This window comes from Zingiber officinale, chromosome 4B, assembly GCF_018446385.1.
Source record: "Zingiber officinale cultivar Zhangliang chromosome 4B, Zo_v1.1, whole genome shotgun sequence".
NCBI classification, from domain to species: domain Eukaryota; kingdom Viridiplantae; phylum Streptophyta; class Magnoliopsida; order Zingiberales; family Zingiberaceae; genus Zingiber; species Zingiber officinale.
Window position 1 is genome coordinate 86,445,895 of NC_055993.1, and position 23,175 is coordinate 86,469,069.

General features: G+C 43.7%; 2 protein-coding genes across 2 annotated transcripts; one reads left to right on the plus strand and one right to left on the minus strand.

Moving 5' to 3' along the window:
* Nucleotides 1-1,397: 1,397 nt before the first annotated feature.
* On the minus strand, nt 1,398-6,622 carry LOC121978367 (condensin complex subunit 2-like). Its single transcript, XM_042530722.1, has 13 exons — nt 6,267-6,622; nt 5,839-5,940; nt 5,635-5,752; nt 5,197-5,270; nt 5,065-5,125; nt 4,783-4,980; nt 4,415-4,701; nt 4,202-4,346; nt 3,865-4,118; nt 3,758-3,788; nt 2,889-3,019; nt 1,728-1,858; nt 1,398-1,452 (listed from the first exon to the last, which is right to left on the minus strand). The coding sequence occupies exons 1-13, from the start codon at nt 6,537-6,539 to the stop codon at nt 1,398-1,400; spliced, it is 1,860 nt and encodes a 619-aa protein (XP_042386656.1). The 5' UTR covers nt 6,540-6,622.
* A 1,553-nt stretch (nt 6,623-8,175) lies between these two features.
* Nucleotides 8,176-10,846, plus strand: LOC121975403 (auxin efflux carrier component 3a-like). Its single transcript, XM_042527029.1, has 5 exons — nt 8,176-9,652; nt 9,729-10,055; nt 10,137-10,294; nt 10,375-10,451; nt 10,541-10,846. The coding sequence occupies exons 1-5, from the start codon at nt 8,506-8,508 to the stop codon at nt 10,605-10,607; spliced, it is 1,776 nt and encodes a 591-aa protein (XP_042382963.1). The 5' UTR covers nt 8,176-8,505; the 3' UTR covers nt 10,608-10,846.
* Nucleotides 10,847-23,175: the final 12,329 nt, after the last annotated feature.

Genomic DNA, 23,175 nt, shown 5'->3' on the forward strand with positions numbered 1-23,175 from the left:
GATCACCTATGTAAGAAAGAAGTGGGGTCGCATTGAAGAGAATTGGAAATAATTCTTAACACTTCTCACAAAACCAGACATGTTTACGACCACAAACAAACACACCCATAAAACCTGAGCTATATTAGGGAGAGTCCTAAATGAGATCTATCTATGCTTACACAAACGATAAAACAGTTCAAAAATATTATGTCTACTGATCAACCGGTGAGCAAACGTATTTTCACAAGGGAAAGTTTAAAAGGTAATACCTACCTATCCTATACATGACTTAATTGTTGAAGGCTATTACACACCTTGTTTACATTCATATAGGAGATTGTTGGAAAAATATGAATGGAAACACAACTCATGGATTATTAGTCTCGCAACGAAAAAGTGACATTAAGACTGATATATAGTGCAAAAAGGGGATGATTACACTAACCCAAAGGGTTCTCGTGTGAATGCTATTGCACGCAATGGACCACGATCGGGGATAGTGTGTCCATGTGACTTTAGTCCGAATTTACCACGAGTCTCTTTTGCGTGCTCAGCCGCGTGGCTCAGTAGGAGTGTGCCACCTGACGTGCCACATGCCTTGCATGTTTCTTACCTCATACTTTTGCATGCTCAATGACACATGTCACATGTTATGCTTTTGTATGAGGATGCCACATGTTGTCATATACTTTTGCATGAGAATGTCACATGTGTGCCACATGTCATAACATGTAGCTCAAGAAGCTCTTATAAAGAGAAGCACGTTGATCTTGAGTAGAACATGAATGAGAAAAGCTTGTGAAGCTTTCTTCATACAAAAGAAAAGGCAGAAGCAATTCAGTGTGCAAAAGAAAGCAGAAGTTCTTCATACAGAATAAAGCAAGAGAGAAAGTGTCAAAAGGAAAGAGACTTTAATTCCCCTCATTTCTTTTTTTTTTTTCTTTAATTCTACTATGTAATTCTTTGTTAGAGAGATACCCGTGATAGTGTTCAAGTATACGCTTAGGTCGTTACGTCGACCTATGCTAGATTGTGTTTGTGATTTCATCATTTTTATCCTAGAAAATAGACGTTTAAATGTGATCTCTTAGCATTATCGAAGGGGATAAATCTATTTTAAGGAGATTGTCTCGTTGCAGGACTTAACATCTTTGTTCCTCGATCGACGCTCCTCACTCAATCCACTTGGACTCAGGTTTTGGGTTTGTTCGACATCCGTCTCACACCTTTAGCATCAACTTCATCGACTCGACACTGAGAGCACTCACTGACTCGACAATTTGATGAATTGGCGACTCAACAAAGTCCCTCTCCCACTCGGACTTGAGCAGCTCCAAACGAAGTTGACAATCAACCTACTCAGCTAGGCATACAACTTAAAATAATCAGCTCAAGTCATCTTGACATATAAGTAATCATTGTTCCTCTGTCCCTCCGACAGATTGTGGATAGAGCTCTAATACAATCTTCCTGAGAAGAAACTAAAAAGTAGTGAAGCTTTGCATGATTTTGGCTCATTAAGGAATCAAAGAAGCTAGACACCATTGATTATATGTGACTACTTATCGTTTTTGAGGATTTATATAAGAAATAGTTGCATATAACATTTAAGAAACACTATGGTATATACAGGTTCTTTATGAAAAAAGAAAGAAAGGATCAACAAAAAATTGTCAAGACTGAAGCTAAAGGTACCCTGCTAAAAAGGGATACAACCTCACTACACTAATTTAAGTTCAAAATACATAATGGAGAAAAGACTTACCTCATAAGAGACTTGCACTGATTTTTGCATATGATTCCAGAGCATATTTTTCAGTGCATGAACATCAACTTGTTTCGATACTTTGTCATACTGGATGTCTATTTTGCTTACCTTCAGTTTAAAACAGACAAATGTCAGTATAAAATTTTATTATTTTTACAAAGCTAAGGGAGTGGTCCTGGAAATGTAATATTAAATGTCAACTATGTTAGTATATAATGGCCAAATGAAGAAGACAGCCTTCACATCCTAAGTTCTTTTAATTTTTGAGTTGGTGATCTGTTTAAGCACAGCTTACTTGCAACTGTCACATGGACATCCACTAGTTTGCCATTAGGAAATGTTTAGTTTTCGGATATCATTTTCACATCAAACGTACTTCTACCCAACCATGACGCTGGCAGAGTTAAATACAACTAGTGCCAAAATTTATGGGGTAGTTAAACAATATCTGTGATAGCATCCACTGATGACATGATTTTGATTGGGATCTTTTGAAACAATATCTCCTATGAAGGTTTACTGAGAACAAATAATTTTGATGATGTGCCATAGAAACCGTTCTGTGTTTTTCATGAGTCATTTTCGAACAAGACACATTTCCCTCCAACCTTGACATTGAGAGTCAAACAAAAAACCTAATTTTAAAAGATGCAACACAAGTGGAATGCCCACTATTGACATGACTCAGATTTGGTCCTTTGAAACTATCTTCTAAGAGGATTTCATTGAACATAATAAAAAATGATTTGTAGCATGTGTAATACGATATTATTGTCTATTTTGCTGTAGTTGTGTTTTTTTTTTCCTCTTGGAATCTCATTTGGATTATAAACGCTTCCATATCCACACATTCTCACATTAAATAATTTAATAATGAAGGTCTCTGTTTTGTTTAATTATTAATTATTTATCAACTTTGTGTTATGATGACCTCCGAACTTGTATTATTTCTGAGTCTTTAGTTGAATCATAGCCTGCGTACACACTGTGATACTATGGTTGTATTGCTGCATGTGATTGTGACTCATGCATTAACCTCAAGTTCTCTACTAGTAAACTAGTGCACACTTAATATATTGGTCAACTTGATGATTTTCAACAAAGAGATCTGTGCCATAATATAGAAACATGTATGCACCTGGCGAGGTTGACGAACAAGACTCCCTTGATCATCTGTATCACCGAAGGCAAGTCCATCATCAAAGTTATCACATGTACTATCATTTTCCCATGATGCCACATAGCTCCCATCATTTTGTCTTGGTTCATCTGTATAATAGGGAATAGATGTATAATCTTTGAGATGAAGAAAAGGTGTAAATTAGAATTAATCGTATAAAAATACAGCAGCCAGAATAGTTGAATGAATGACTTTCCTTTTACATGAATCTCCAAATTCCTAACTGAACTCTCCTTTCCTTTGGAAAAAACTAAAAGTAAATAAATATACTGTGTTTCCGGATTGGGGTGTTTATGACAGCCAATTGTTTTAAAAGATCTTTGATTAAGCACATAGAATGACTATAGCATATCTAGGTGTATGTACGGGAGTGCAGTTGTTCAAAAACTTCTAAGAAGAAAATGAGATTCATATTACAGCGCATAAAAAAGAAAGCAAAACACCATGTATTTTCTTTTCTAAATATATCGCCAAAAGCTCCATTCAAGAGAACTGAAATGACAACTAACACCATGTTGATTTGAAGAAATATTTTGTATGCATATGCATTCTGTTGGGTCCTTCAAATCATTTAGCTTATTACCAGCAACTTACCTGAACCAAAAATCAATTTTAATCAAACTAATAGACAATAATTAATATTCACATCTCTAAATCACGTGATTTGGATACCTTTCGTCAATAGATAGCTAAAATAGCACATTTTCATAGAAGAGAATAAAGAGATTCCAGTACAGCGATTTGTCAACCACAGGAGCAGAAAGATCATAAGAATCATAGAAGCAAAGAGCAAAAGACCACGAGTTACAAGGAAATTGCAATCTTACCAGAAAGCTGTCTTCCTTTCTTTCCAAGACACTAAAAAATGGAGGAATTTCTATTAATACAGAGAAATGAAACATTCTGACAAAGAAACCAATTGAGTTTGTCTTACCATAACATTTGGTAATAAAAACAATTTGACAAGACTTTCTGGTTGATAGTGACAATCTTCAGGGAGCGAAGTAATACATGTTGCTTTGTTTGCAGGCAATAGCAATGACTTTGGATTCTTTGGAGGTGCAAAGATATTTGGCATATCAATTTCCAGTGATTTTGTAAAATCAATATCATTAGCATCCTTCCGGTTCTTTGATTTCTTGCTTACTGATTCAGTGTTCGTATCCAATGATTGTTTTTGATCTAAACCTGCAATCATTTTCTTCCAATAATTGAACATGTGATACAAAGAATGACAAAATAAAATTGAGGTTTTTTTTTTCTCTGTCTACCCTTTGCTTTTCTATATTTCCAATGATCAGGTCCTGCCCATGCATTTGATTTTGAAGTAAACCCCAATCCTACAGACAAGAAATCAGTAATTTTTTCAAACTTCTCTTCCACATTAGGTCCATTAAAGTTGCATTCAAAATCCTCCTGCATCACAAAGATAAAGTTTATACAACCAAATTCTATGGGTTAAAGCAAAGCCAGAAAAAGCATACCTCCAGATCATTTGCATAATTTAGGTTTATGTTAGTTGAGTTGTCATCAGCTACACTAAGACGATCATCATGATCAAGGTTCCAAGCTCCACAATCATCATCAAATCCATTCTCTCCAACATCGATTTGGTCATTTCCTTCGGGAAAATCCTCAGTAATTGGCTCCTGAGGTGAATCATTTATATCTGGCCTACGATTTTCTTCATCAAATTGATTCAGGATATCCTTTAGAGTGGGTGAAATATCATTTGCCGTGAGCATACAGATCATCATTTTCTCAATGTAATCTGTACAAAAAAAGAAGTCCTCATCCAATTAGTGGACATTATATATTATATGTATAGACATAACAGTCACAATATTCATGCCTTTAGCAAAAGAAAGATCAATTAGTTCAGGTCCCTCAGTTTCAACTGTTGACATGCTCCTTTCTGGACATTCAAATGAATCAAAAAGTACACGGCAACCACCATAAACCCCAAGGTTGTTCAATAGAAGACCCTTAGCACCACCTTCATCAAATTGTGCAGAAGTCTGATGATACAGAGGATCCACAATAAATGCCTCTGAAAATGAAATTTGCTAAATTAATTTCTACTCGGGCATCAAATATTCTGAAACAGGAAACACAACATAGCACTCAGTCATACCATCAAACTTTTTTATGTTAAGGGCTTCAAAAGATGATTCCAATGTTGATAAGGGCGAAAGCTGTGGTTCATAAATAGCGTAAGCTGAAAACATCTGCAAGAGAAAGTTCTAGAGCTGGTAAGTCTGTGTACCTTTCTTTCCAATTCCTTCTTAGAGACGTCATCTGTTTGTGCAACATCAATATTGTCCCCCATTTCAGTGGTGTCTGTGAGTATAGCTTGTTATATTAGCAAATTGCTGACTTTATTCTGATAAAGAAATCTATTAAAACAATGCACAAAAGAGTGTAGCTGCAACAATGATGAGACCGGAAGATAAAGATAGGCCTGGTGGCACTGGTGAGGAATTAGAAGAAAATAAAGTATAATAGAATATCAACTTATTCAATGTTTTATTGAATCATCCTTTTATATATACAAAAAAATATTATTTGGATACTACTATGATTCATTGCCATGAAAATGTAAATTTTATATCAAGGGGAGCTATTGGCAACTAAATATCACTTGTTTGATTCCAAGCCCTCCAATAGTGACAACCAACATGGCTTGTAAGCAGTAGAACCTAACCATTATCTTCTTCTCTCCCAGCACGATTTATCCCTCCAAGAACTTTATATGCTTCTGAGTGCACGGAATCTACTCTCATTGAGTAAATCTTCACGCCAGCTTCCAAAGTACAACTTGCCTGACCAGATCAATATTTTGAAATTAAATTGGTTTAGTTGCCATTTCACATCTGCAAAAAAAGTAAATATTTATCCATACACAAACCTTCTGGAAATTGGTCTCCTCGTCATCTTCAGGGCTCACTCTGATGATCTCACTGAGATGATCTATAAGGCTCAGCTCCCATGTGTTTTTCTGGTTAATCTTCTGCAGAAATGACAGAATTCTTGATAGTGACATAAAATATATATATCCGGGAAAGTAGATATATCTTTTACGAGCAATATGAGAAAAGAACACGAAAAAGAAGAATTCATCAGAGCAATGCGAGTAAAGGGGCTAAGGGGAGCGTCAGCTCGCGAGTATTTTTCAATTGAATTTTCTCCATAACACAACCCATCATCAAGGGAAGGCATGATAGTCGAATCAAAGCATGAAAAATCTAACCCTAAGCTGTCCACTTCCCCCAATGCGTTAAAAGAAACAACAGAATGAAGAATGCACGCGCGGGGGAAAAAAAACAGCGGTCGCACGTTTTCGCTGGCCAGCTTGATGCAGTTGTGGAAGAGATCCATGATCTGGCTCCTGTCCATGATATCATTTCTGCTCTCGGAGAAGAGCGGCTGGCTGGGGACGACGGACTTGCGGCGGACGGAAGCAGCGCGGGCGGCGGCGCGCGCCTGTGCGCGCTCGAGCTCGTCGTTGTTGGATCCGAGGTGGAAGGGAGGGGACTGCAACCGCGAGGCCATCGGGGTCTTCGACGGCAGTGGATGAGGCGCCGTCGCCGAGGGACTGCAGTCGCCCATCGCAGAGTACCAAAGCGGGATCGGAAATTAGAATTTGAGTTCCCTCTCCCTCTCTCTCTCTCTCTCTCTCTCTCTCTGCCTCTCACTTCAACGAGCCGACTTATCACCATTCGGGCTATGGGCTTGGAATTTTAGGCCTTGAGCTTTCGCCCTGCCTGCTAGTTTCTGGGCCTTGAGACTTGGGCTTTGGGCCACCTTACTGATTATACTAGGTTAAAAGACTTCTAACTTCTCAAACTCTTGATAATTTACTTTCTTCCTTTTCTTTCATTTCATAACTAAAAGTGGAAATTTTCTTTTGGTTAAATCCTTATTTAAGGTCATTCAGCTTGTGAAATCTGATTGACTATTAAGATTTATTCCACTGCATAGTAGAACTATTCGAAAGTGATGCTTCGAATGCATCATAGAGTATGAAGATTAGATTAGATCTTCAAATCTTTTGTTTTCACTGTGTATGCTATTAACATGATCAATAAAATATAATCCATTGCCTATCTTTGTGTTTACATAAGGAATTTATAAACTAGGTGAGTAGTCTATTCACCCCCTATAGTTGTATCTTTGGCCCTACACAACCTGCCCTCACTCCATTATTCTCAAGGCTATCGATATCTATCTCTTCTAGTTGTAAGATCTTTTAGGAGATTGTGTCGCCCTTCGTTTGTATAGCTCTAACTAAACAAGTTCCTATCGAGTGCCATAGTTAAACAGAATGAGAGAATTTCAAATGACTATGCACAAAATCAATGTGAATCCCTTAAAATCTACCTTTTTCCATCTTATAGTGCTTTGTTCTCTTCTTCATTGTGTTTCATATGCATGTCTCTTATTTTTAGCTCCACGTGCCCAGTTGAATGGTCTGCATCAGGCATGATCACAATATCTCACTCACTAATTCCATGTTGAATTTACTGAAAGGGAATTGGAGTCCGAGACAATGCATTTAAGCTAGCAATGACCATCAACATAAAGCTAATGAACCCCGGCCATGCACATGATGATGAGAGCTCTGTTACTTTGGGAGAGAATTAAAGTCGAGGACCTTTCTCTATCACATCCAATCCATGCATGTCTTTGTGCTCATGTCTCTACCCTTGTGATTTGGCTGCAAGCAAAGCCCTCTCTAAGGCGTCCCGAGGCACATGGTTCTGTGTCCTCGCTTGGGGCGTAGCTTTCAGTCCACCATTTAACTCTGGGCCACTTTCAGAAAAGTGATTCAAAGATGCCGACTTAGTGCCTCATGGAGTCAAGAGGAAGATACGTATACACAAGTGACAAGCACGCACCTATGAGAAGTAGTGAAATTAGCCACGCCATGTGTTTAGTAAAAACTCAGTAGTCGTGGTGTGGTCGGATGCTCTTAGCTTTTGGCAACGGACCCATGTACAGGTGAAACATCAGTCGAGTTAATGTTAGGATTGTGGGCTGCTCGAGTACCTGATGCTCGCTAAGGATGTGATATCGTTTCAGTGTCTATCGTTAGGAATACATATCCAACTGTTTACACTGTAGAAGTGGCAGACGAATGATGGCGATGAAGAAGATCAGGTAAGAGGAGAAGCTTTGCTCACAGGAAGCAGCTCACATGGCGAGTTTCGCTTTCACCATCCCTGTACAAGTTTTTTTAATAATACTTTGAGAATAACAACTTGAACTGAAGTCGACGGAAAAAGAAAACAAGTTAAGCTCATGCTCTGCTTACTGATGAGCCTTCGTCCATTCCGACGTTGAGGACTTGCTGCCCATTCTGAGAGGAATCCCAACTCGGCGAAGCGAACCCAATGGCTCGCCTTGTCGTCTTCTTCCTGCCTTTCATTCTGGAACATGTAGTATAAATATATCGGCCAACGCGCTTCCTTTCTTCTCGGGGAGTCACTGATACAGAGCAAAGAAGAGCATAAATATTTGATTCCGATTTGTTTCGTGTTGAGAGATGGGTGGTTGATCGCCGGAGGAGGGAAAGATGATATCTTGGCATGACCTGTATACGGTGCTGGCGGCGGTGGTGCCGCTCTATGTGGCGATGATACTGGCCTACGGCTCGGTGCGGTGGTGGGGGATCTTGTCGCCGGACCAGTGCTCTGGCATCAACCGCTTCGTGGCTATCTTCGCCGTGCCTCTCCTCTCATTCCACTTCATCTCCACCAATGACCCTTATGCGATGAACCTCCGTTTCGTCGCCGCCGACACCTTGCAGAAGCTGCTGGTCCTGGCGGCTCTGGCCGCCTGGTCCAATTTCCTCCGCCGACGCCGGCCTCTGCCCGGCGGCGCCGCGCCACTGGACTGGTCCATCACCATCTTCTCCCTCTCTACGCTACCTAATACTCTGGTGATGGGCATCCCCCTCCTCATCGCGATGTACGGGTCTTACGCTGGTGCGCTCATGGTCCAGATCGTCGTCCTCCAGTGCATCATTTGGTACACGCTGATGCTATTCCTCTTTGAGTTCCGCGCCGCCCGCCTCCTCATCGCGGATCAGTTCCCCGACACCGCCGCCTCCATCGTCTCCTTCCGGATCGACCCCGACGTCGTCTCCCTCGACGCCGGGGCCGCAGAGGCTGTATCCGAAGTCGGCGGCGATGGCAAGATTCACGTCACCGTCCGCAAGTCGACCTCGTCGAGGCGATCGGCGGCGATGATGACCCCCCGCCCGTCCAACCTCACCGGCGCCGAGATCTACTCGCTCAGCTCCTCCCGTAACCCCACTCCGCGAGGATCCAGCTTCAACCACGCCGATTTCTTCGCCATGGTCGGCGGCGGCAGCGCGGCGACCCCCGCCTTCCGCCCCTCCAGCTTCGGCGCCGCCGACTTCCACTCCCTCCAATCTTCCCGCGGTCCCACCCCGCGCCCCTCCAACTTCGACGACCACCACCATCACCCGCCGCAGCCGGAAATCTCCGTCGCCGGCGCGGCGAAGAAACCCCACCCGCATCCTAACCGAGCGGGGACGGCGGACACCAAGGAGCTGCACATGTTCGTGTGGAGCTCAAGCGCGTCGCCGGTGTCGGAAGTGGCCGCCCTCCCCTCCTTCGCCGGCCGCGATCCTGACCTCGACCATGGCGCGAAGGAGATCCGAATGCTCGTCCCGGCAGAGCTCCCCACCGCCAAAGGTTAATTAATTGACTAATATCCTCGATTCAATTAAACTAACCCTCGCCCTTATTTGAGTGGTCGTGGTTTATGTAGAGGCTGAGGAATACCGGGCGGAGGAGTTGAGCTTCGGCGGCGGAAAGGGAGCAGACGAGGCGAGCGGCGGGGACAGGGGAGGTGCGGGAGGGCCGTCGGATGGGATGAGACCGGACCTTCGAATGCCCCCCGCGAGCGTCATGACCCGTCTGATCTTGATCATGGTGTGGCGGAAGCTGATACGCAACCCTAACACCTACTCCAGCCTCATCGGCCTCACCTGGTCCCTCGTCGCCTTCCGGTGGCACGTCGCGATGCCGACGATAGTGGAGAACTCCATCTCCATTCTCTCCGACGCCGGCCTGGGAATGGCCATGTTCAGCTTAGGCAAGTCCATCTCCTTCCTCAACTCGAGCAACATCTGACCGATCCTACTTCTTAGAACAAACCGGGATCACACTCCTGCAGGGCTGTTCATGGCGCTGCAGCCGAGGATCATCGCGTGCGGCAACACGGTGGCCTCCTTTGCGATGGCGGTCCGGTTCCTGGTTGGGCCGGCGGTGATGGCCGCCGCCTCGGTCGCCGTTGGCCTGCGTGGGACCCTCCTCCACGTGGCGATCGTTCAGGTACGCTCATATACTGTCGATCGATCGACCGAACCCCAAGAGCCTCGCTCACATCACATGCGATGTTTTGTCTGCGTTAGGCGGCTCTCCCGCAGGGCATCGTGCCCTTCGTGTTCGCCAAGGAGTACAACGTCCACCCTGCCATCCTAAGCACAGCGTGAGCAGCAGATCAATCAATTGCCCTTCTTCCCCTTCCACAGAGCAAACAGCTAAAATTCTCTCTTTTACATATCACGAAACGTGCAGGGTTATATTCGGGATGCTCATCGCTCTTCCCATCACTCTCGTTTACTACATCGTCCTCGGATTCTGACGCATGTTAACGATGGTCTCTGATGAACGAACCAGCTTACGCATGAGATGCAAGCGACGGCCTGCCACACCACGCCACGCCACGCCAACTCAGCCGGCACTGCCCAAGGGAAAACAGTTCTTTTTTTTTTTTGTACTAAATTGTATTACGAGAGATCGATCTTGTTTCTCTTTTTTTTGTTTGTTTTTTACTCAAAACATGTGAGATTAAAAAGAGAAGAAGATGCTTATTCTGTCCGAGCACCCATCCTACTCTGTTTTCAATTGACTTGCTTGCCTTGCTGGGCAGGGATCGATGGGTGATACGGCTAATTTAGGGGTCCCACGTAGGATAAAAACGGTTGAGCGTCTCCAGCTGTGGCGGTCAAAGTCCGTGAAAGACACCAGGTCGACTGATGGTCGGGGGTCTTCCGAAGGATTCTAGATCAGATCCCTGAGTCAGCAAGCCTCTCCGAAGACTCCTGATCGATTCTCCGACTCCCGGCCGGATTGTCCGAGTCATTAGACTCTATTCCCGTGAAAGAGTCCAATCGGATCACCTGAGTCACTGGACTTTGCTCCTTAACATAACTCCTAAACAAAGACCCCCCTCTCATGATACCATCACTCAACTCCTTATAAAATGAATAAATTATACTCTTAAGTCTAAGTCTACTAGTTCATTAGCCAAAATTGAACTCCTTTACTTATCCACTGTTCCCTTAATTGGGTTAAGACCCAAAGAACCCAATTGACCTTATAGATTATGACTCAATGGTGCAATTAGTGCTCCACATGATGTTGTTGGAAGTATGTGAGACAATATATTATTACAGATATGGAATACTCGTAATATAGGGGCGATATTATTGCTCAATATTGTAAAAGAACACTGATAAGATATTTTTTCTTTGATATGACATCGAATCATGATATTTATTTAATATGGGGATTACAAAGTGTTACAAAAATGTCTCGTCCCCCACGAGCGTAGATATGTTTTTTCATCGTGAAAAATCTATTAGCTTCCACTATTCTTCTTACATTTTCCCTCCACCTCGCTAACTTGAGCGTCAGAGTGACTGTCACAGAGACTCCCCCTAATTGCTTGCTGGCGTTTCTTCTTCCTCCCCCTTTTTGTGTTCTCTGCAATCCCCATCTCCGTGAGGTCTTTTTCTTCTCGTCAACACTCTAGCCAATTCGTTGATGGTCTTGCTTCACGAATTTTAGACGGAATCAAATTTGACATTATCTGTGAGAAGATACACTTGATTTGAATGTGAAAATGGACGACACTAGAAGATTCATGACAGTCACCATGTCATAAGAAGACCTTGACTTGCCGGTGATGGTGAAGGCGTAAGTACTCGCTCAAAAATAACAAACGATCTGTTGGTGAAATATCCCTTAGGTCAAGGTTGACTGAGTTGACCAAGCTTGAGTCTTGGTCATAGTTTCGATGTTTGACAATACATGTAGACACATGGACAATACATGTGCAGTTGTTCATATGGGGAGATTCTGATCAGGGACTGATCAGTATGAATGAAGAAGAGTCAAGTAGGTCAAAAGTGACCGGATACCTGACTGGAAAGTCCTAGTGAGTGAAGCTAGGCAGAAGGAAATCCTGGTGAGTGAAACCAGGTGAAAGTCCTAGTGAGTGAAGCTAGGCAGAAGGAAATCCTGGTGAGTGAAGCCAGGTGAAAGCCCTAGTGAGTGAAGCTAGGCAGATGGAAAACCCTAGTGAGTGAAGCTAGGTGAAAGCCCTGGTGAGTGAAGACAGGCAAGGGAAAATCCAGATGGATCAAGGATGATCGGACATCTGGTGTTGGGAAGTCCAAGTAGGTCAAAGGATTGACTGGATACTTGACACGAGGAAATCCAGATGGGTCAAGGTTAACCAGACATCTGGTGGAAGTCCAAGTAAGGTCAAGGAAGTGACCGGATACTTGGCACGAAGAGAAAAGTCTAAGTGGGTCAAAGGGTTTGACCGGACACTTGGTGGGGAGTTCTGGCAGGTCAAGGGAGTAACCAGATGCTAGGTATGATGTACCAACAGGTCAAGGTTGACCGGATGTTGGTTTGAGAGGCTTTGGACTTGGTTTTGGGCAAAAACCAAGAGCTGGATCGATCAGTGGATCGATCCAGGCCTTTCCTAGCGAACAGAGAGCCTCTGAATCGATCAGTGGATCGATCCAGAGGTCCCAATCGAGCAGCCGATCGATTGGGACGCTGCTGCTTCGCGCGATAAGCGCTGGATCGATCCGTGGATCGATCCAGACGTTTTTCCAGAGCACAGAGGCGCTCTGGATCGATCCGTGAATCGATCCAAAGCCTCCCCGATCGATTGGGAGTTTTCGAATCGATCGGGATCCGACCGTTGCGTCGTATTTGAGCTGCAGGCGGGTGTCTCCTTCAGCATCTCTTCACCGATTCATTTCAGACTTTCACTAGCTTCTCCACAGCTCTTCTCAAGCTCAAAATCGCCAGTTCTTGAAGACTCTTGGAGGTTCTTCCAAGTCAAGAGGCGGATCAAAGCAAGAAGAAGAAACTAGGGTTAGGGTTTTTGCTCTCAGTGTAAGCTTGTATTTCATTACCTTTCCATTTCTTCTTGTATTGAGTCTTGTAGGGCTTCTCCGCCCTTGGTAGTTACCATAAAGGAGAGTTTTATTAGTGGAGGGTGTGTGTGTAGATGTGGATCCTTGGACTAGTCACTGTTAGGATCGATGGACTCGGCTAGAGAGGGGGGGTGTGAATAGCCGACCCCAAATCTTCGTTTCTTCCTACGATTAGGGTTAGCGCAGCGGAAATAAACAAAAGAAACGACAACGGAGAATAGCAAACCTCAAACTCGTCGATGTAACGAGGTTCGGAGATGATACTCCTACTCCTCGGCGTGTCCGTAAGGTGGACGAAGCCTACCAATCTGTCGGTGGATGAGACCCCAGAAACCCGACTAATAATCACTTCTTCTGGGTGGAGAAACCTCGCCACAATGTCTTGCAACAGCAAGATAAGCAGGAGTACAAGAATACAGTAAGAAACTAAGTACAATACAAAAATGTAATAACCCTAGCTTGCCTTCTTGTCGACTGAATGAAGCAGCAACTTCACGGGAATCCAACCACAGCACCAACTGTCCAGTTGAAGTCCCAGCCGAGGGAAGCTCACGCGAAGCTTCAGCGAAGAAGAGCTCAACAAAGCTCAAGCAGAAATACTTCAGTAGTCAGTAGTAAGAAGAGGAAGAACTAGTTCTGTAGTGCCTCTCGATCCTTTTATAACCTCTGATATCCTGAGCCAACCTGCGAACCTGCAAGCCAAAAAGGCCAGAACACAGAAGCCTGAAATAGCCTAGCCGTTGAGTCGATCGTGGAGACCGATCAGACTCCCTGCTGATCGGTCGTGGAGACCGATCAGACCCCGGCTGATCGGTTCCCAGACCGATCAGTTCTCTCCAGCTCGTTGCCTCCTTCTCTGATCGGTCTCCGATCGATCAGATAACTTACAGAACCCTTCTGTTTGTTATCTGATCGGTCACCGGACCGATCAGATACTCAAGCGTATCACTGGATCGATCCACTGATCGATCCAGAGCTTGGTTTTTGCCCAAACCAAGTCCCAAGCCTTCCAAACCAACATCCGGTCAACCTTGACCTGTTGGTACATCATGCTTAGCATCCGGTCACTCCCTTGACCTGCTAAGACTCCCCACCAAGTGTCCGGTTAATCCCTTTGACCCACTTGGACTTTTCTCTTCGTGTCAAGTATCCGGTCACTCCCTTGACCTACTTGACCTTCTCAACACCAGATGTCCGATCTCCCTTGATCCATCTGGATTTTCCCTTGCCCGGCTTCACTCATCAGGACTTTCACCTAGCTTCACTCACTAGGGTTTTCACCTGGCTTCACTCACCAGGATTTCCAATCTGCCCGGCTTCACTCACCAGGACTTCCCAACTGCCTGGCTTCACTCACCATAACTTCCCAACTGCCTAGCTTCACTCACTAGGACTTTTCGACTGCCTGGCTTCACTCACCAGGACTTCCACCTAGCTTCACTCACTAGGATTTTCACCTGGCTTCACTCACCAGGATTTCCCAACTACCTGGCTTCACTCACCAGGACTTTCCCGTCTGCCTGACTTCACTCACCAGGACTTTTCCACATCCGGTCCAGAGAACGAGCTACCGAGCCCTCTCTGACCACAGTTCGGAGAACGAGCTACCGAGCCCTCTCCGACTTCCATCCGGTCCAGAGAACGAGCGACCCAGTTCGGAGAACGAGCTACCGAGCCCTCTCCGACTTCCATCCGGTCCAGAGAACGAGCTTCCGAGCCCTCTCTGACCACAGTCCGGAGAACGAGCTACCGAGCCCTCTCCGACTTCCCATGTGCCAAGCTTCCATACTTGGACTTTTCCCGTGCCAAGCTCCCTGCTTGGACTTTTCACCAGATGTCTGGTCAACTCACCTCGGGTCAACCAGGTCAACCTTGACCACGGGTTGCACCCACAATCTCCCAAGCTTGTATCCTTGTCAAACATCAAGATACAACTTTTCTGTTCACGTCAAACATTGTCAAACATAACTCGTCAAACATCAAAACACAACTCTAGTCAAGTCAACTCGAGTCTGGTCAACCATGTCAACCTTGACCTAAGGTTGCACCAACAATCTCCCCCTTTTTGATGTTTGACAAAACCCATAATCAAATCCATAATCAAGTTAGGTTAACCCGATAACCTAACTTAGGTTTTCCAATGTTCTTCCCTGAACATTCTCTAGACATTCTCCATTCTCCTTTCTACTCTCCCCCTTTTTGACACACATCAAAAAGAGTGAATCAAGGTCAAGAGTTTCTTCCTAATGAAAGTCCCACACCTTTCATTGAAACTCTTAATTTCCCCCTTGACACTAGAGTCAACAATTAACTTAGTGATAATCCCATATCACTTAAGTCTTTTAGGAGTAAAAACTCCCCCTAAAAGTCAACTCCCCTTGACTAATAGGTAAAATTCCCCCTAACGGTCAACTCCCCCTTGACCATTGCACCAACAATGTCTTGGAGAGTTTCAACCCTTTAGAAATCCAAAACACCACTTCCATAGCTGCAATTTCAGACAAACAGTCGAAATTCAGCAGGTTGGCACGCCCTGATCGGTCACCAGACCGATCAGGCTCCCTTTGGATCGGTCACAGTGACCGATCCAGGCTCCCCTGGACCGATCAGAAACCCTTCTGATCGGTCCACAAACCTGATAAAGGTCTGATAAGTTCTGATTTCTCTCCACGAAATTCAGAAACCTCTAGAAAATTACAGAAAATTCCAAAAATTGTGAAATTTTGAGGATACATTCCTCATAACATATACTATCAAGGAAAAATAGTTTTCTATGAAAATAAGTTCCCTTTTCAAATCTTGATACAAAGTTCAAAAGTCTTTGAAATAGCTCAAAGTTAACTCAGCTTTGTATCACTTTGCTCAATGATGAATGCTATCACTAGAAAAGCTTCATCAAGGTTTTTCAAATCAATTTTGAAATGATTTTAAACCATTTAATTTAGGATCACAATCTTTGGGCTAAATGTACATGACTTGTACATAAGCTTTCCCTATGATCCCCAATTTTGAATTAGGCTCATCTAGGTACAAGAACTATGCATCTTGATCCTAACTCATCATCCTAATATCTCACACACATCTAAGGTGTATCAAAAACACATCCAAGTCAATTTTGATGTGAGATATGGATTTAGGTCATCTTAGGCTAAGGTCTCATGCATTTTCTAAACATCAATTTGATCTCCATATCAAATTGTGTTTCTTATCCTTAGATCAATTTCATTGATTATACATGCAAGAGATAATGACATGGCAGATAATGATATCATAAGTAAAAACATGTGCCAATGTCATGATGTCATGGCATAAAGTATAAAATTTAAATAGAGCATGACATTTAACTAACCTAAACATTATCATGACATTTTAAATGATCATAAAATAAATATGATGTCATGACATGGCATATGGCAAACAATACATGACAAATAACATATAAAGGTATAGAAAATACCTAATTCTAGCCTTAGTTGTCATTTTTGATAATTTTGATCATTTTACCATAAAATCCATATTCCTAAGTGTATTAGACCTAAAATCACATACCAAGGATGTTTAGATCACTATGTGCCAATTAAATTGACCTAAGAGAACTCCTCAAATGTGATTGGCACATCCTAATCACCTTAGGAATAATTTTCAATTTCATTTTCAAGGCTTGATTGCACCTTGAAAATTCCTAACATGCCACCTTTTGCCATGATTAGGTTAACTACCTATTCAAGTAAGGTTGGCACACCCTAACTCATCTAGCGTGATGAAATCACGCTCATAGGAACCCAATACCTATTGGAGCTCATTGGGTTCACTAAGTATTCACTAGGGATGACTTCCCTAGCACCCCTCCTAATGACCCTCCTAGGCTTTGAAGCCTTGGTCATTTGGGACTCATCAAGATCAACTCTAGGGGTGACTCCCCTTGTGACCTTGGTGATGGTCTTCCTAGCCCTAGATTTTGTTCCATAATCGAATGGAACATTGTGATAAGTGGGCTTGACCATTTGGGACTTAGGTTTGTGACCCAAACCTTTCTTGTCCTTGGACATTGGTTTTTGACCCTTAAACCCTAGAGATGACTTCTCCAAGTTCTTAAGATCCTTTTCCAAAGTATCAAGTCTTGACCTCAAGACTTGATTCTCCTTATCTAATACCTCAATTTTTAATTTTTCATTTTTCTTTGAGGTATTCCTAGGCATGTGTCTAGTTGATTTGCGATTCCTACCTAGGTTTCCCTTAACCTTAGATGAGTTAATCCTAGGGTTGACATTTCTAGAGTTATCCTTATCTAGGTTAACATGTTTGGCTCCTAAGCTCATGTATTGGTTTCTATTGTTGTCATGCCTATCTTTATTGACAATTGCAACAAAACTACTATTAACATGTGTCTTACTAGAATTGCAATAATGAGCCTTAAAGGTTACCTTAGGGTTTGCCCTAGCTCCCCCTATACATGTGCTCGATCTCTTGTCCTTGTGAGATTGCCTCCCCCTCGGACATTGGCTCCGATAATGTCCCCTTTGCTTGCATTGGAAGCACACCACGTGCTCCTTGCTCTTGCGTATCGGGACTCCGGCTTCCTTGATCTTTGGCGCCGGTGGAGTCTTCCTAACCCTCTTTGGACACTTACTCTTGTAGTGCCCAAATTCCCTACACTCAAAGCACATTATGTGTAATTTGCTAGAGATTAAAATGCTTGAGTTACCTAGGTTTGAGGATGGATGAAAGCTCTCTTCTTCATCCCTTCCGGAGGTAGACGCCTCTTCTTCTTGCTCCGAACTTGAAGAAGAACTCTCCTCCTCTTCTTCTTTAGATGTTGAGTGGCCCTCAACTTCTAAATCCATCCCTCCATGATGTGAACTCCTTGGCTCACTTGACTCCTTTTCATGACTTGAAGTGGAGTTCTCCTCATGGAACTTTGCCAAGTTGTTCCACAACTCCTTGGCATCGTTATATCCACCTATCTTACACAAAATGTCATTAGGTAATGAAAATTCAAGAATTTTCGTTACCTCATCGTTGATTGTGGATTGGTGGATTTGCTCATTGGTCCACTCCTTCTTCTCTAGGGTTTCTCCTTTCTTGTCCATCGGAGGCTTGAAACCTAATTGAACACAACTCCAATGAACTAGGTTAGTCATAAGAAAATACCTCATTCTTACCTTCCAAAACGCGAAGTCGTCGCGATCGTAGAAGGGTGGAATCGTGACATCTTCTCCAAATTAATCCATCTCTAGCTTGTGCTCCCTCGGGTGTTAATCCTGCGAAGAGTGACCTCGCTCTGATACCACTTGTTAGGATTGATGGACTCGGCTAGAGAGGGGGGGGTGTGAATAGCCGACCCCAAATCTTCGTTTCTTCCTACGATTAGGGTTAGCGCAGCGAAAATAAACAAAAGAAACGACAACGGAGAATAGCAAACCTCAAACTCATCGATGTAACGAGGTTCGGAGATGATACTCCTACTTCTCGGCGTGTCCGTGAGGTGGACGAAGCCTACCAATCCGTCGGTGGATGAGACCCCGGAAACCCGGCTAATAATCACTCCTTCTGGGTGGAGAAACCTCGCCACAATGTCTTGCAACAGCAAGATAAGCAGGAGTACAAGAATACAGCAAGAAACTAAGTACAATACAAAAATGTAATAACCCTAGCTTGCCTTCTTGTCGACTGAATGAAGCAGCAACTTCACGGGAATCCAACCACATCACCAACTGTCCAGTTGAAGTCCCAGCCAAGGGAAGCTCACGCGAAGCTTCAGCGAAGAAGAGCTCAACAAAGCTCAAGCAGAAATACTTCAGCAGTCAGTAGTAAGAAGAGGAAGAACTAGTTCTGTAGTGCCTCTCGATCCTTTTATAACCTCTGATATCCTGAGCCAACCTGCGAACCTGCAAGCCAAAAAGGCCAGAACACAGAAGCCTGAAATAGCCTAGCCGTTGAGTCACAACGGCTAGGCCTGGACCGATCAGGCTCCACCCTGATCGGTCCAGGGTGCTGTTGATCGGTCATGGGGACCGATCAGGCCCCAGTCTGATCGGTCCCCAGACCGATCAGCTGTTCTTTCCCAGCTCTGTTGCCTTCTTCTGATCGGCCTCCTGATCGGTCTTCAGTCCGATCAGATAACACACAGAAGCTCACTGTGTGGTTACTGATCGGTCACCAGACCGATCCAGATACCCAGTGTATCACTGGATCGATCCACTGATCGATCCAGAGCTTGGTTTTTGCCCAAACCAAGTCCCAAACCTTCCAAACCAACATCCGGTCAACCTTGACCTGTTGGTACATCATGCTTAGCATCCGGTCACTCCCTTGACCTGCTAAGACTCCCCACCAAGTGTCCGGTCAATCCCTTTGACCCACTTGGACTTTTCTCTTCGTGTCAAGTATCCGGTCACTCCCTTGACCTACTTGACCTTCTCAACACCAGATGTCCGATCTCTCTTGATCCATCTGGATTTTCCCTTGCCCGACTTCACTCACCAGGACTTTCACCTAGCTTCACTCACTAGGGTTTTCACCTGGCTTCACTCACCAGGATTTCCAATCTGCCCGGCTTCACTCACCAGGACTTCCCAACTGCCTGGCTTCACTCACCATAACTTCCCAACTGCCTAGCTTCACTCACTAGGACTTTTCGATTGCCTGGCTTCACTCACCAGGACTTCCACCTAGCTTCACTCACTAGGATTTTCACCTGGCTTCACTCACCAGGATTTTCCAACTGCTTAGCTTCACTCACCAGGACTTTCCCGTCTGCCTGGCTTCACTCACCAGGACTTTTTCACATCCGGTCCAGAGAACGAGCTACCGAGCCCTCTCTGACCACAGTTCGGAGAACGAGCTACCGAGCCCTCTCCGACTTCCATCTGGTCCAGAGAACGAGCTCCCGAGCCCTCTCTGACCACAGTCCGGAGAACGAGCTACCGAGCCCTCTCCGACTTCCATCCGGTCCAGAGAACGAGCTTCCGAGCCCTCTCTGACCACAGTCTGGAGAACGAGCTACCGAGCCCTCTCCGACTTCCCATGTGCCAAGCTTCCATACTTGGACTTCTCCGTGCCAAGTCTCCATACTTGGACTTTTCCCGTGCCAAGCTCCCTGCTTGGACTTTTCACCAGATGTCTGGTCAACTCACCTCGGGTCAACCAGGTCAACCTTGACCACGGGTTGCACCCACAATCTCCCAAGCTTGTATCCTTGTCAAACATCAAGATACAACTTTTCTGTTCACGTCAAACATTGTCAAACATAACTCGTCAAACATCAAAACACAACTCGAGTCAAGTCAACTCGAGTCTGGTCAACCAGGTCAACCTTGACCTAAGGTTGCACCAACAGTCACCTCTTGTGAGGTGGATACCAAGTAAACCAACCTTGTTAGCGTTATGTGGTTTGTTTCTGTATTTTCCGCTGCACATCTTGAAGAAACAAGCAACGACGAGCATCTAGCACGCGACGAGCTATTCACCCCAATGTTGTCAAAACCGTTTCGTGCACCGTTTCATTTTTCTTACTGAAACGGTATATTTCGGCACCGGCTTGTTTCGGTGCACCATTTCGGAGTGCACCGTTATAACTAAAATATCCATAATTATGATTCATACACACAAAATACACATATTTTTCATACATTCCATTGATAATAATATTTAACAACATTACTTATATTGTTCATACATTTCACACAATAATATTTATATTGTTCATGCATGCACATAGTAGTAATATTATCTAAGCATTTATAAAAGCTACTAATTGTTAAAAGTTCAATATGTAGACAAATAAGCTACTAATCATCATTAAATACCTAAATAGAAGGATCAAAATCTTGTATAGGTGCAATATAATCATCTCCTTCATTATCATTTTGTATAGGTGCAATACGGTTTCTAAGATCGAGGCAGATATGTAAATATGGAAAACATAATTCGAAGGATGTCTTGCTCAGCAAGCCATTAAAAATTTGGTCTGCTTTTCAGTTTTCTCTCTCTCCCTGCTTGTTGAGTGCATGTGCCGGTTTGATTATGAAATTTCATCTGAAATCGGTGTTTCGGATATTTCGGCCGGAATCAGCCGAAACCGAGCGATACAAATCCCGGTGCGATATCTTAATCATGTTGTTTCGTTCAAAGGGTCATTTCGCACCATTTCGGCTGTGCCGGCCGGAACGGTACGATTTTGACAACACTGATTCACCCCCCTCTAGCTACTTTTCGGTCCCAACAAGTGATATCAGAGCGAGACTGCTCTTCACCGGAATCATCGCCGGAAGGGTCAAGCATAACAAGAAGAGCAAGAGGGTGAAGAAGTTGAAGCAAAATTATCAAAGTCAAAGAAATTCAAAAGCTCAACTTCTACAATGGAATTCCGAGATGGGCTCAGATTCGACACGAGGGTGGCTCCACCATACACTTCCATGAGCTTCGATTCTTGGAAATCAAGAATCGAAAATTTTCTTATGATGGAGATAGAGCAATGGTTTGCTCTTATGGAAGGCTTCAAGACTCCAACAAATTCAAAGGGCAAAGTTCTCAAGAGGAGCAAGTGGAGCCAAAAGTAAGTCCAAAGGTGCGAGGCCAATGACAAAGTGACCAAGCTTTTGGTCAATTTATTGCCAAGCACCATCCTTTGCAAAATTGGAGAATTTGAAGATGCAAAGGAATTATGGAGTAAATTGGCCAAGCTTCATGAAGAGATCCCCTCCACTTGACAAGAGCAAGAAGAATCCAGAGAGGGTGACTCTTTGGAGCAAGACCAAGAGGAGGACTCCGAAGTTGAGAGATGCTCAACTTCCGAAGAAGAGGAAGTTCAAGAAGCTTCATCCTCAAAGGAGTGCAATCAAAAGAGCAAGGAAGGAGCATATTCCTTGTTTCATGTACAAGAGGATGAAGAAGAAGGTGAAGCCTCCACCTCTAGGATTGAGGGGGAGCAATCTTCATTGACACCGAAGCAAGAGCAAGAAGAATCCTCCACATCCGGGTCAAGAGAAGATGAGGATGAGGAAGCTTCTACCTCCGGATCAAAAGGAGAAGATGCCACCCCTACAAGCAAAGGTATAAACATTTCAATTAATAATAAAAATCATATCATATGCTTTGAATGTAGGGAACATGGGCATTACAAAAGTAAATGCCCTAATTTGGTCAAGAAGAAGGGTCAAATGACACAAAAGGGCAAGGAGAAGCCCAAGGAGACCACCCCCGGGACAAAGAAGAGCAAGGAGCACATTGTGTGCTTCTTGTGTCAACAAAAAGGGCATTACCGAAGTCAATGCCCCAAGGGGAAGAAGATGGTCAAGGCTCAAGGAGACACTAATTAAGGGGGAGCCTCCAAGGTAAAGAAGAAGGTAACATTTATTGAGCCTACCCCTTTACGTTATGGTAAAAAACATGATAGTTCTAATTTTTATCATTTTAATGCAATTTACCATAAGAATAGAAAGCATGAGGGCATTAAGGAAAAGCATGTAGCCCTACATGCCAAGACTACCCAACCTAAGGTTAGGAAGGTAGATAGACATTTGGGCAAGAACACTAAGGATAATAGATACAAGCCCAAGAATAAAAATGCTCATGAATCAAATGAAAAATCAAATACTAAGGACTTAGTGAGGGAAAATCAAGTCTTGAGGTCAAGACTTGATAAATTAGAAAAGACCCTAAAAAGATTGAAAAATATCCTATTAGGGCAAAATGGGCATAACCTAGGTTTAGGGGTACAAAGGTCATCTAATGGCCATAGAGGTTTGAGATACAAACCCAAGGCTAAAAGGATGTGCCTAGTTATCATAGGGTTTCATATAGTTATGGAACAAACCCTAAGTCTAGAGGTCAAGTCAAGGATACAAGGGAAGATATCCCTAGGAGTATCTTTGCAACCAAAGTGACTAAGACTTCTAAGAAGTCTAAGAAAGTCACTAACAAGGTCACAAGGGAGGTTATCCCTAGAGTTGACCTAGAAAATTGTTTGTT

Excerpts from the sequence above, each read along its gene's own strand:
- LOC121978367 (XM_042530722.1), bottom strand. The coding sequence starts at position 6,539 with ATGGGCGACTGCAGTCCCTCGGCGACGGCGCCTCATCCACTGCCGTCG. Across the intron at positions 5,126-5,196 it reads AGAAGGAATTGGAAAGAAAG|CTTTCGCCCTTATCAACATT; the intron begins GTACACAGACTT and ends TATGAACCACAG. Across the intron at positions 4,981-5,064 it reads TAACATAAAAAAGTTTGATG|AGGCATTTATTGTGGATCCT; the intron begins GTATGACTGAGT and ends TTTCATTTTCAG.
- LOC121975403 (XM_042527029.1), top strand. The coding sequence starts at position 8,506 with ATGATATCTTGGCATGACCTGTATACGGTGCTGGCGGCGGTGGTGCCG. Across the intron at positions 10,295-10,374 it reads TCCACGTGGCGATCGTTCAG|GCGGCTCTCCCGCAGGGCAT; the intron begins GTACGCTCATAT and ends TGTCTGCGTTAG. Across the intron at positions 10,452-10,540 it reads CCTGCCATCCTAAGCACAGC|GGTTATATTCGGGATGCTCA; the intron begins GTGAGCAGCAGA and ends CGAAACGTGCAG.